The sequence below is a fragment of the Hypomesus transpacificus genome, chromosome 21 (genome assembly GCF_021917145.1).
Source record: "Hypomesus transpacificus isolate Combined female chromosome 21, fHypTra1, whole genome shotgun sequence".
NCBI classification, from domain to species: domain Eukaryota; kingdom Metazoa; phylum Chordata; class Actinopteri; order Osmeriformes; family Osmeridae; genus Hypomesus; species Hypomesus transpacificus.
This window is the reverse complement of record NC_061080.1, coordinates 4,603,701-4,618,423: the sequence shown is the minus strand read 5'-3', so window position 1 is coordinate 4,618,423 and position 14,723 is coordinate 4,603,701. Positions and strand designations below refer to the sequence as shown.

Below are 14,723 nucleotides of genomic sequence, written 5' to 3'. Positions count from 1 at the left end.
ACAGTAAACATGTATTGTTAAGGGAGTGCTCTATATTTACAGTATGGTATGAGGTCTGTTATTTGGGTCCAATAGTTTGCCTATCCTGACTGACATTCAGTAAATGGATGTATTGAAAGACTGCCAATACACAGTTGTTGTCGTTTTTTTCTCAAAATGTTTAGTAGTATCGTATCTACCAAAAATGTTTGCTATGATACTTATGTGAAAAACAATTTAGAATCCATGACCATTTTAAGTAGACCTTCATCCTAAATTTTTTCACCTCAAACTATATTCCAAAAAGTCCCACCAAATAACATTTTCTAATGCTTAGCTCATTTAAAAATTACATTTTCTAGATTGTCAGTTTTTCTTGGATATATCCTTCAGCACTGAGTTATGCCCTGATTTACTTGCTCTGGTTTAAGCTGTTCACACCTCAGAGGAATTGATCATGACATCTGTACAAATGAGCCAGATTTTCCCCCATGCTAGTGTTACTGCTGGATGTCTGGAGTTCATTCTTACCCCTGCCGTCCCTTTCTCTGGCTGGCCATATGCAGAAACCTGAGCCAGAAATTCGTTTTGGTTCTTCTACAGTACAAAGGTCTTCAAGATAGACCAGGGGTGTGTATCGAGTTTTGCGTCTTGAGACAAGGGTGCCCCAGTAAGTGTCCTTACGTAGATGGACAGTCCATGTCTGCATTGCTTCAACTGTACATATATCCCCCCCGCAGTTTAAGTTACCTAATTGCTTTATGGGCCCACATTTACTGGTAACACATTTAGAGTATGGGCCCTTTTACTTGTAACAATGGCATGTTGATGTAAATTACATAGGGTAAAGTGGAAAGAGCTGAATCTGCTACACTTAAACAATGCAGACCCTAACATAAAGGAATCCCCGTAGTTGAACTGAAATGTGTGAGAAAATACATAATTTCAATAATTGTATTTATGTAGTTTCAGCCATGATGGCAGATTATTTGGAGAGCTAAAATGGCATATTTGAAGTTGGTCGGTCAGGCTTTCATGTTGGGCTGTGTGAAAATAAATCTGGAGAGTTGCTGAAGTCCAAATCACAAACAGATGAGCAGGTTCCATGAGAATGGCAGTCTTCGGAGGTCCATGTGTGGCGGGGTGGAATACAAATGGGAGTTTTAAGTGGCAGTGACGGGCACAACTGGCCACATTCTGCATGAGCTTAATTAGGACCATTCAGGAAACAGTGACACGTTATCTATGGAAGGGAATCTAGTTTACTGGTGATGTATGTATGAACACATACATGAGCTAAAATTGGTTTCATGAAGTACAGTAAAATAAGGCTATCTGGTTACAAATGTTAATCGGTCTCCTTGCTCTTGAGTCTGAAATCAAACCCAAAACTTCAGGGGCATTTTGTGTAATCTCCACACAGTAAGTGTTAAAAGACACACAACTCTAGCTCATGGTCTTATAATTAGTCTAAATAAATCTGTACCATTAGACAAAAAGTTATCTAGAGGTGAATTTGCTATTCAGGATTCAAATATTTTATACACAAGGTACACAACTAATTTGACTGAATAAATAACTAATATTAAAGGAACATTGGTGTATTCAAATGTGATTGCCATTGGCAATTTGCTTTGGACCACACTCTCAGATAATACACCTCCCAAACACTCATTGTGGATGAACTAGCGCTTTGGCATTCCTCAAAATATATTGTTAGAATGACATCTAGTGGACAATTTGATGCATAACAACAACAACATGATTATCCATCCATATGCTATCAGGCGTATACTACACATTTAAATGTACATTGTCATGCCATATATGACATCTGTAACAACTTTCAAATTGTTTATTTCTTATGTTCATGTATGAAGTTTCAATGGTTCCCACAGCATATGATGCAGCATGCAGAGATGGAAAGAGGAAAAGTAAAACCTAAGACTGAAACCGTCATGCCTCCACCCTAATACCCCATTATCAATGTACACCTTTATATCCCTTTCATCCAATAAACTGACATCTTAGCACTGACCTAAAAACAAAAAAAAATAACGAGGGAGGGAGCACTATAACTATGTTTATAACAAATATCTGTACAAAACAATTCAACTCAAAATAATACAAATTAAAGAAAGGAAGAAAAACACAGTTTCCCCTTGAAAAAAAAGCATCTGGCAGTTGACTTGGGGCATAAGTGAAGCTTTGCTGGAATCAAAGTGACACACAGATCCAAAAGATTATAGTTGTTATAACAGTTACATGTAGTGGATTTACTTTTAGTCATTTCCATATTTTTTTCACCAATTCTTTTTGGCAACATCCATGTATATGTCATTTTCATTCATGTTATAATATATTAACATTACTATTCATATGTAAACAAGAGGAGCTTTTCAAAATAAAAACGGATCTACATGCACAAAGAAACAGGAAAATAAAGAGAAAAACCCTCCATGTCATGCAAGCACATCACAAGACTTTGGGGCCTTTCAGGAACAGATAAGAGCCTTCATCGTGCAGCACTCCATTAAAGAAACAGCGGCACGAGCGGTCGTGTGTGCGCACGGTATAGGGATTGCGCACTTCAAACACCTCCCTGCGCAGGAGCATTCGAATGATCAAAAGCGGAGCACAAATCGAATCCATTAACTTCCATAAATGTAATAGAGAGTCTTGTTCGGTCGTATTCCCCATCTCTGTGTAAAAAAAAAATATATGGTGGCTTGGTAATAAACGCTCTAGTTGGTTGCGTCTTTATCAAGAATACTCAACACAAATAGAAAATGGTCAGAGGCGGGGAGGAAGAGGAAGGCCTCTATCTATATCCACTGACTCAATACAATGTTTTCTAAACCAAATTAAATGTTTTCTTGATACAAAATAAACAATGTTGTAAAGATGACATTTAGAAGTTGAGAGTTACTCCCCTTAATCTCAACCTATGCGGCAGCCCTCAATGTAGGCCTAACAACAAGCCAAGCCTAACCTGTAGCTAAATTACCTGAACAAAACGCTGCCAGCAGTTTAAATAAAACAATTTTCAAGCAAGCTTAAACTTTTTATGCACAACTGAAAACAGCATTATCTCTAATTACATGATAGTCTGTAAGCTATTTGATCTATCTTGTAACATGTTACAACAAGAAAACCGTTTATCTTGGCTGAAAGCAATAAATACAGAATATTAAAACTGCCTGCAATTGTATGCCACTGGCTTGATTGTAATGTGCACATTGTTGGGGATAGGTCATTTTCTATAGTGAAAACTATTCACATAATCAGCCCGTGATTCAAAAAAGACTTGCATTCGCAGTAAACCATAAGCTTGTGTGCAGAAATTAAAATATATTTTACTCTTTCACTACTTTTTGTATCTCATAAAGCAAGACAATAGTAGTCCCTGACAATATAAACAATTATAGTGCACAATCCCCCCTCTGTTGTGCTGTTGTTTTTTTGTGTATTTTTTTTTTTACAAAATGTGTCTTACATTATCGGAAACTAAAATGTTTACAATAAACAAGTTAAGTAAAATAGAAGAAAACAAGTTACACCTGAAAAATAAATTTAACTAGTTGAATTGTGCAGCTTGCACTAGAAAAAGCAGTACTCCCAAATCTTAACAGTAGATATAGATCATATACTCAACTGTTTTATCATTAACATGTTCTGATTGGCACTTCATGCTTTATGTTTGTGTTGAAATCAAGTACATCAAGTTACATAACAGCTAACTACAAACATCCCCCAAGATATACTTTCTTAAAAAAAAAAGACAAGACCAAAATAAATATAAAAAAATCCCAACTGCCTCAAAAACATTTATATTAACCTTCCTCCCTTCCTCCACCAAACTGAAATGCTCGCTCAACGATAAAAAGCTGTCCTTTAGCTTTTGAAGTGCTACACCGGGTTATTGATAGAATTCATGTTCAATAACACTTAAAAAGGTTGGCTTCGGAAGGCTCAGGTTGGGAAAAAGGTGGCTTCACAGAGAAAATACTTCCATTGAAAATACACAGAGAGCGTTGCTGGACGACGCGTTTGCTTGAGCAGATCCTCAGAAATGGAGAAAAAAGCGGAAAAAAGGTTGCAAGGGGCTCGTGAGATCGGTCACACATCCACCACCATCTTTTTGTGTATGTCTAATCCGCCCACCACCTAAGGGAGACAGAACACATTAGCCGAATGTCATTCAAAGCAGTAGAGGTCATTGACTTTAAATGTGTTACCGATATAGTAATTTTGACTTCATGGAGGTAACTTTGATTATATATTTAGATTTCATCTACTCACCGCACAAAACTCTTCAAAGGATATTCTCCCGTCACCATCTTTGTCTGCGTTAATAATGGTTTTGTCGACAATCTGCTGAAGCTGGGTATCTTTGAGGTTGTTCCCCACCATCATCTTCAGGACCTGGAAGAGCTCACCGTTGGATATGTAGCCATCCTTGTCCATGTCGTAGATTCTGAAGGCAACTGTGAACAAGAGGAAATTGGCAAACTGTTTCCGTCATCTATCCCTAAAAGGTCTATTCATCAGGTGATTTAGTACACAGTATTTGTGTATTCATACATTTAGTATTCATATTTTCTCAGTCAAGCCCTGTTAATATGCTAAACATTTTACGAGGGCTGTGTAATTAATCCTTATTTAACAAAGCAATTCATTTTTCAATATTAATTTCTTCACCCTAATGTATTCCTTATATTTTTTTCTCAATTAGAAGTTTTAGTCGTGCACTGTGTTGGTAGATATGGAAATATATTGAAATTCCACCTGGCAGTGTTGTTTTAAGTGACAGTGCAGACATTCGAGGTTGGAATGCTAAACTACTTTAGCAAGTGCTAGTGAATGCTAAATTTAACTCAACCATAATTGCAGCAAGCATTGTTAACATTTGACATTTTATACATACATGATAATCCAGCTGTTGTACTTACTTCTAAACACTTTGCTGCCTTTCATCGCAATGTCCCCCTAATTGTAAAACATCTGTGGTGATTATTCGCATGATACTCACAGCGCAATTTCTGCTCCTTATCGCCTTTGACACTGAACTGGGAGACACCCTCGATGAATTCTGCCAAACAATATCCCATTACATAAACTGTTAATGCAATGGAAGTGAGAGCATGTAAAAGGCTTCGGCTTATTCAGATTAAGACAGAGGGGAAGGAGGGCTCCTTCAAGGAAAATGCCCATGGGCAAAACAAAGTATTTTGCAAGTGTACATCTTCTTGATGTAGATGATCTGCATACTGTGTGTAAAACATAATATCACAGACAAATATTGAACAGTATCTAAAACAGACAACTCTTTCAATCGTAAAGTAGACTTATTCAAATAGGCCTCAGTACATGCAACATATTCCATGCTCATCTAGTGAGGAAAGGATAAACAACAGCATTAAAACTGTATGAGATACAGCAATTACCACAAAAACCTACCTTTGAAGTCAACTTCACCATTGCCATCTGTGTCAAATATATCAATAACTCGCTGTACAAGTGGATTCTGTTGGAGTTCCGGTAAGGACATAAACTCTTCGACACTCAAGGAGCCAGAGTTATCTAGGTCGAGTTTCTTAAATCTCTTTCCTAGCCTCTTAATCTCATCAGCATCAACTGAAATAGAAAAGGGAGAGGGAGAGATACAGAGGGAAGGGTAGAGTTCAAATCTGACATATTACTTGACAGTGGACAAAAAAATCAAGACTCGTAGGTAGGTCCGGTAGGTCATTTGCTAGGTTATCAACTACTACCACCACAGTTTCACCACAGAGGGAAGGACACACAGGACACATACGGGTGGGGGGTAAATCGGCCGGCTGTCCACTTACATCTGGTATTATGCCCCTTCGCTGCCTTTAGATACGATTTACCCGAGCCAGAAGGAATCTTACCCGATTTCTTGTGCGTGTTGGCCATAATTGTCCCAAGTTGCAGCTTTCTAGAGTACTTTAGGTTGAACCTTGAGCTAACATACCTCGCAGTTCCACAACTCTAAGCCCTTGCAGCGTGTCATGTGACCCCTCCTTTCCACACTAATCACTCGACTGATATCCATTAATCGTAACATGCACACACACCAACTAGATGGGCTTGAGGGAATCTGTAAGAGAGCGTTGACAGGATCTTATCTTGGACCACTCCTCTCGCTTTGCCAATGGGTCTGTCCAATGAGAGTGGTTTACATCAATAGGGAGCCCCTTACTTATCAATCCTGTATCAGATAGTGTAGTTAAATATGTTGTTTTGAGTAGGCTAATTATTTGTCTTAAGTATTGGGTGCTGTCTCAAACATATTTTAAAATTAGAAACTGCTGCAGAATGGATCCGTCTTTAGGGCATGTTTTAGTAAAGCAACGCAGCATTGAAAGTTTGAATTACTCGTCAAGTACGGTTTTGCAATGAATACTACTAATAATGACTAAACCACTTAATAACAATGATCCCATTTGGCTGTTAAACTAGTAACATTTCAACAAAATGATAAACAAATCTACAGCAGATATGTACATATCACATTGTTAGTGTACACTATGGCCAACAATAAATATGTCAATAAAAATAATAGCATGTGAGTACAATTCCTATCAGAGTAAAGGATGTTGTATCTCTTTTTTTGACAGGTGGTGTAATCCAGGTTGTGTTTTACATTAACCCAATAACCTAGGATAGATCCCGGTTAACCAAGCTTCTGCCCAAACTTCTCACCATTGCAATTCTTGTCAACAGTTAGTGGTGCTGCAGCGCAACGTCAACCTGGACAAGTAGTGGACCCATCTAAATGTCATAACAGATGCCCACCACTAGATGTTCCACAACACAAGCGAGTGGGATGCTCCAAAGAGTCACACAGTCCAACAATCCCTGCATATTCTGTGCCCCAACAAATAACAATGGCCTGGCCTCTCACTAAGAAAGAAGTGTTGCATGTGCAAAGTAAATCAAATGCGCTATTGTGACATTGCGGTTGAGTGTGGAACGCTCACTGTAAGTGTGTTTCATTTATCTTGATCTTCCGTTTGGGGCGTGGGTCATAACATTTTCAGCGCATCCCTCAATATAGATATGTGAAATTTCACATCTACCATCGCCATGAGAAATTTCAAATGATAAGTGTCTCCAGTCAAAAAATATCATAAGCCAACCCTTATAAACAGCAACTTTAAACAAAAATGTTTGGGGTAGGATCCTAGAATTGGGCATATTCCCTATATATTTGACACCATACCTTTCAGTTACTGCAACTAATGAGAATGTACAGTATGTTCTTGTATTTAGTTTGGACAACACTGGAAGGAAATACAGAACGGAAATACAATGAGATACAGGTGCTAGGCTTTTTTTCTGGTAATGGCCAGTGCATGTTGTTTATTAGTTCCATATGATCCACAGTTTGTGATTTTGTCTGGTTGTGCAATAACCTCTGCAGGCACTTGTCTAGAAATGATGAACCTTTGTTTGAATTATGATCCTAAAAACCTCCCTTCCTACATTGCCTGAATGATGTTTAGGATAAAGCTAAATGAGGGTAACATGCTTCTTAGCTTTTAGAGGAACCCAGACTCTGTAAAAAGGGCAATCAACTATAAACAATTGTAATTTGAGTTAAAATGTTGCTTGTTATTTAGAGATAGCTTGTAGTTTGCCCTTAGCGACGGTAAGAGATGGGACACCAATCTTCATACCAGTGGATAGGAAAACATTACAACAGTGGCGCAGGCCCAAACTGCAGCAAAATAATTCAATTACACTTGCTCAACTAGAACATATGCCAGCGAGGATACAATTCAGTCCAGAAGTACAGTTCAAACAGGAGAGAGAAAATGAGAGTATTTTTAGCAACAAGGCAGAGAACCCCACACCCCAGTCAACCCACACACCCACCCACTCAGAAATCACACAAACATACACACAGTACACACACTTACTGGCTGGTGCTGCCCTCCCCCTTGGGAAACCCCTAGCAACAAGGAAACCCAGCTAACATACAGAAAGGGAGGGGCTGGTGTGTGTGTGTGTGTGTGTGTTGGAGGGTATTTCTGAGGGTTGCAGACAGAAGTCAGAGAAGCTTTTCACAAACTGCTGAGCTGAGGACTGAGAAGTGTTACATTCACATAGGATTTCATAACAAGGCACTGTGGCCCTTATCTCCCTCTCAATCAGCAACACGCAAACCATGCTAATAGCCTGCATGGTGTTGAGCTGTAGAGTATAGAGTTTTGAGTAAGGAGACTGTCGTCAGGTCCTCCCGAATAAAGATACTGAGCCTGTTGCATGGCCATATTGCATGCCAAATCAGCAAAAGAGAAAAGCTACCACATGAACAAATAACCAAATCGGTTGGACCACTAAAGTCAGCATACATTCAGTGAGGTGTCTAAACTAAGCTCTAGCAGAGGTTGGGACAGCCTTGTTAAACTAACTGGTAGTCTAACTATTCTAGATGTTCACCACCAGAGACCAATAAACCTGACGAAACCACGCTCATCCGGAGACACACGAACCCCTCTACGAGTTTGCCAACCGATAAAGTGCGGTCACACATAAAACCCCCGTTGGTGTCAGACAAGAGGCGGATGATGTGGCGGTGGTGACTGGCCTGCCATTTACATGAAGGGGGTCTGCTGAGTGCTATCTCGCCGCGCTGCCATCCCTCTTTAATTTACTGCAGCGGAAACACAACACCTACATGTGGCCCCGTCACGGCACCAATCCCACTGAAAAAAAACGCAGCACCCACTGAGGCGCATCAAAGCACTGCAGTCTCCCAAACCGGACAGAAATACTCCCAAGCTCAATCGTTCCTAATAAAGAACTCTTATCTGCCATTTCTTGGGGAGACAGTTGGTGTATTATTTCATCAGTTCTTGTATCGAGTGACACAAAACTATATGCCCAACCTTACTGTAATCATGCAGGGTTGTGTTGAACGATTCAAGTTAATGTGTCTGAGGATTCATAATTTGGCTCTGAAATGTGGATCGGTGGTGCAGGAGGCAGGCAACGTCATTTGATTAAGGCTGAGACGGTTTTTGCCTGATTATGCGTATGTGTAATGTAGGCCTGCATGCTGTAATCTGCTGCATTTTTATGCCTGACTGGCACTCCTCAAGACATACCTGACGTTCTAAGCAGATGCTGAATATTGTCACTAAGCGACAACCATTGTACACAGGTAGAGAGAGTCCACGCTTAGCAAAATGTATGTCTCAAAATGTACAACTGAACAGGCTGTGGTAGTTGCTAAACAGTTTGGGAAGGAATATCTGGAATCGTCAAAAAGGAAAGACTGTTTGACTTGCAGGCCTTGAACACTGATTTCAGCTTTCTGCTAAGATGATGTCTTGCGTTTCCAAATACAACATTTGTATTGTTTTAGCAACTCTGGTGAACGAAAACAAAACTGACCAATCAGTAAGTTCTTAGGGGGGTTCCGAAAACTGGACTAGAGAACCAGAGCAGTGGGTTTCAGGCCCTGGCAGCACACAGCTGATTTAAGGCTGTGTGTCTTCTTGACACGGTGAACAGCTGCCACACCCCCTACTCTGGGGGGGGGGGGGGGGGGGGGGGGAGACTCCCAAAAATATCCCACGGTGGGGAAATCCACTGACTGACAAGAGAAAGACAGCTCAGGCGGGATATTAAGCACCTGTTAAAGGTCTCTCAGTTTTTGAAAGTCCTGCAGGTGCATGGCCCAGACGTGACACTATAAACACAGGTGTGTTTTACTGGCAAAGTTACTGCCTGCTGGTTCAGACGTCCACATGCCCAAGGAGACTTCAGCACCAAGAGGCCGACATCAAGTCCTTTATGAAGTAGGACTGTTTGGGCACTTGCCAAATTGTCCGTTATGGCCTGGTCTTTCTCAGAGCGATTGGACAAACCAAACATGTAACATTTGATTTCCAGCTAAACAAATACCTTGAGATTCTTAAAGAGCCCTTTTTCTCAGACGAGCCTGAGACAGAGTTTGTTCAGCGTTTTCAAGGTGAGAAAACTGAAAGTGTTGTCATAAATTTGGACCGAGGGCCTCCCCCGAGGTGCCCCAGTCTGTGACACCTACCCTAACAGCTCGTTAGGAGGTGCCCCCCCCAGCCATCCATCCACTAACCCAGCACATGCACACCCGACACCGGCGAGGCTGACGTGACTCCAAAACCAAACTCAGCTCGCTGCAATTCATCCCCAAGGGGGACTTCCCAAAAAGAAGTATGTCCTGGAAGTTCAGTACTGAAATTCTAATTAAGTAGCCCCCTGTTCTTTTTGAGATGGAATTGGAGGAGGGGGGGGGGAATGGATGGGCGAGAAAACCAATTAAAAATGGAATATTGCTTGGACTAAAAATAAATACGGCTCTCCCACCAGCCCTGAAACTGACCTTTATGTGCAGCTCGTGGAGACTGGGTCACACTGCTGCTGGGAGGGTTGAGTCCTAAAGAATTCAGTGTAGCGTGTGACGATGTATATATCCGTCTACTCCGTGATCACCTTCCAATCCATTCCCTCTCACCAGTTGTCTACTGCTTAAGTGTCCCAGACACGAGGCCAGCGCCTATGGTACATGCTGGACTTTGAGTTGACCCAACTTCAACCAGAAACAATGCTAGCCATTGGGTCAGTCCCATGTATTCGTAGTTAATCAAGGTTTGAATATTACTTGAATTTACAGATTTCCCCTAATTAATCATGAATAATGTAATCAATCTTTCTCTGTCTTTTTTTCTTTATGCACATTGTTTCGGCAGCTTGTTCTGTGCTTGCGTGAGAATGGAACTAACTGGTCATGCTTGGAAACAAGACTTTGGTCATACGGCTTGCAACGCAAATTGAAATGACAATAACAAAGTTTGACAGTAGCCAATGTAGTCTGCATGTTCATTGGCCGAAAAAGTCCCACAGCTTTCACTGACCACAGCTGCAACTGATGAGGTATTTGCACAAAATGGACAAGCAGATTGTTTATGTCAGGTTAATGTGTTTTCAGGCTTTAGGACTTTCAGCAAAGCTAATGCTTTACGTCTACAATCCACATGTCAAATACTTACAATGTGTGCACATCTCCAAGGGATAACTTGCTTCATTTCCCTGTAAAAGAAGAGAGAAAAATGGGTGAGAATGACTGCCTTTTCAACAATACTACAATACTATTGTTTGCTGTGAAAATCAGTAAACCGTCAAATGTAGGGGTTTAAGTCATAGGCCTACTCATTCACAAATATGGATTTGGACAGTTTGAGGAACCGAGAAAACCTTATGGGAAGACATGATTACAAGAAACGGTACACCACACGTCCCTCCACTTTAGCAACGGTGCATCCTATTGACAATTATGTGAAATTGTGGCAAAAACGTGACACATCGTGGTGTATTCTGTAGTATGTGAATGTTGCATAAATATAGTCATATATAAACGTGTAGACGGCTATATGTCCTGCCCTTTAAACGTCAGGAAGGACTTGAAACCTCACTGCCCTACTGCTTCTGTTTATCCCTAAGAAGTGGCGGTCTCCATTATGTATGAGAACAACAGAATGAACTGGATTCTGCCAGCCTTGGAAATTAGGGCAATCCACTGCCTTTGCCTTGCCGCATCTCTGTGGGACATGCAGAAATTGAAAAAGGCTGAGGGAGGGAGGCTGTAGCTCTACTCATTAGATAAAGTCTGAGACCTTAACCAGCCATTAACTCAAAAACGCCATTAACTCAAATAGGTTTGACCGTGGTTCTCTAAATAACTCATCAATAAATTTATGTGAATCTATTTCTCTACAGACGGCTTGAGGGGCTTCTCTCTGGGACGCCATTAAAGAATTCTGTTGATAGCTTTAGGTTATATTATTTCTTTAGGCCTGATTTGTACTTCTGTGGTAGAGTGGGGTGAATATGTCTACTTTTGAAGATCCGCTGATATAATTGTACTGGTGCTTTGAAAGAGACCTCAAGTTTGAAATCCTTTTTAAACACAGTAAGTATTTCAGTGAGCATATGGTTAACCATTATGTCATCTGCAATTCAATATTTTTAAGCTTTCAAATCAAACTGCACCATTCAGTATGTGTAAGCAACGTCAGCAATAATCAAGACAAACCCATAAAGACAGGACATTCCTTTTCTAACATAATAAATGGAAAACAGCTTAAGTAAGGGGACCTGTTCATACTTGCTGCCAACCCCACAACCTGTCACATCCCCAGTGATCATTCACAGACAAATGCATGGCCACCAATCCAGTCTCAAAGTATGTCTTCCTTTTGGAAACAATAACAGTAAGCGGAAGGAAAAGATACTTATCCAACATTTGAGGCAATGCAAATTGTAAAATGTAATTAAAAATTAAAAACCACAACTGTAAAAGACCTTATCGCAGAGTCTTTTAAGGGCAGGGATGACCATAGGATTTCAAGGGATTAGGCCTCAATATCCTTGCAGCACATGTGACTTTTGCCATTCCCGATGACCAATGTGTTGTGTTTGGTGAGTGTACTGTGGTTTACCATCAATTCTTAAGTACATCATCAGTGGATAGAAGAAAAAATGGCATTGCAACAAAAAAACAGGTGTCCTTAGTGTTTTCAAATTTGCAATTTTGTAGTGTTGATGCTACAAGAGAGCTGTGTGCCTCTTTGACTTCAGGCCACACAAGATAGAGCATTGAGTTAAAGTGGATTGAGGGTTTAGGATTACAGCATCTACTTGGTGTAAGGTCACATCTTTGTAGTAACCAAACAACAGGAGTGCAAGTAAGGCTAGTTTTGAAAGAGTCAAAACATTTAAAATGGCTTGAGTACAAGGCTAGGTTATGCACAGGTGTACTGCAACTCATCTTAAACAACAATGCAAATTCACATGCATTTTTCTCGACAAAGACTTCAAATACTTGTCTTTTGTTTTATGATGTTACTCTACTGATCATGCTACTCTTCTGGTCCTACAAATACAACTGTGTTTTGTAGTAGGGGGTGACAGTGGGGTGACAGTGGGGTGAGTTTCTTTCTGAAATCGTTTCCTCATTGTTTTATCTGAAACATCTGCATTAGAGGACAAGTCATCTGACGCATGCTGTGAGCCCTATAGTCAAATGTCATGCCAAAACGTTTTCTTTGCCAAACAGAATATTTACTGGTGAGCAATATGACAGCATGACTTGTCATATGTTGTTAAATGGTTTCCCGGGGGGTGGGGGGAGTTATTGATAAAAGAAAATTACCTTAAAAATTCATTACTTATCATATTTTCATTGTCATTTCAAAGTTATCTCCCTCCATATTGGTGACCAGCCAAATACACCAATTGATATCTGGCACTTCTGAAAACGCACGTTAAATACTTGCTAGCTTTGACCGACAGATACGTGATATTGCAGCCATACTTGATGCAATGACCTAAATGCAGCATTTCAATATTATGAGGCATTCAAATGCATTCACATAATGTGGCCGACAAACCTCCATACATAATTTTATAGTATTTCCAAAATGGCCACTAGCTGTAATGATGCCACAAACTTGTGTGACAAATTACAACACCTAACAGATGAAGGTATCTCAATGTCCATTCTATTTACCATGCATACATACTGAAGCTGAAACTGTAGAGCATTCTGAATCAATCTTAAATCGGATTATTTCAATGTACAGTAACATAACAGAGACCGTATGTTCAGTACTGCTTTAAATCAATGCAGTCAGAGTTAACATACACACACATCAAAATGTAGGTATTGTTTAATGAATACATAGAATCTAGACCCATAATATATACAATATGTTGGATAGATAACAATTATCACAGTGTTACACGGTAACACTTGTTATCTTCACGCACTCATTTAGATCTCTCGTACAGAGGAACAACCAGGAAAATGTGTCCATACTGTATTTTGTAACAAGTATTAGCTTAGCCGTGTTGGACCTGCGTTTCAAAAGCCAAATATTGGTCTAAATTGACAAAATAGTGTAATTGTGATTACACAAAGAGGTGACAAAATATCAATATTGCTATATTGTAGCTAGCGTCTTCGGAAACGATACAATGTTTCACTTTTTCCCCACAAGCTCGCGCCATTACCACTGTGCTTAGCTGGCTAGCTAGTTGGTTGGTTTCTACCATGTAATTGAGATAACATAATTCTGAACAGTATCAGTGTTAAAAATGAGAAGAATTGACTAAAGCAGAACAATGACACTGTTTGAACAATGACACAACATTTGCATACTGACCACAAAATATAACAAGTCATATAGGTTAACACAAAAATGACTAAATGTAACTCATTTGGTCTAAACGGTGGAACGTAAGAGCAAGCGAGCTGTCTGATCGCCTTGGGTGCTATGCATGCGTACGGTACGAGATTGTGTACACATTTGGTTAGCGCTAGAATACTATTATGAACAGGTTTTCTTACCATTCTGACGATCTGACTCTTTGTTCAAAGCGTAAAGACAAAATGCAGGGCAATGTTGCACAATCAATTAAGGCTATGATTTTCTGATTGTAGAACAGACCCGGTTTACTCTCTTTCGCGGTTTCTCTCCAGTCGACGGATGACGGATTCACTGCAGTAGCTACTGTGGATCCGCAGAGAGGGGGAAGAGGCAGAGGAGGTTGTGTTGGTGTGGAGAGCGAGAGAGGTTGAAAGGGGAGTAGGGGGAGGTGCAAACTGTACAGTACATCCGGGTACCCTTCCTCTCTCTCTCTTCCCTCTCTCTCTCTTGTAAAAACAA

The 14,723-nt window shown here is 40.2% G+C and overlaps 1 protein-coding gene across 1 annotated transcript; it reads right to left on the bottom strand.

Annotated features, from left to right (window-relative positions):
- Positions 1-1,819: 1,819 nt before the first annotated feature.
- ppp3r1b (protein phosphatase 3 (formerly 2B), regulatory s1ubunit B, alpha isoform, b) lies at positions 1,820-14,616 on the bottom strand. Its single transcript, XM_047043742.1, has 6 exons — positions 14,405-14,616; positions 11,046-11,085; positions 5,440-5,616; positions 5,012-5,071; positions 4,282-4,466; positions 1,820-4,146 (listed from the first exon to the last, which is right to left on the bottom strand). The coding sequence occupies exons 1-6, from the start codon at positions 14,405-14,407 to the stop codon at positions 4,099-4,101; spliced, it is 513 nt and encodes a 170-aa protein (XP_046899698.1). The 5' UTR covers positions 14,408-14,616; the 3' UTR covers positions 1,820-4,098.
- Between the last annotated feature and the right edge of the window lie 107 nt (positions 14,617-14,723).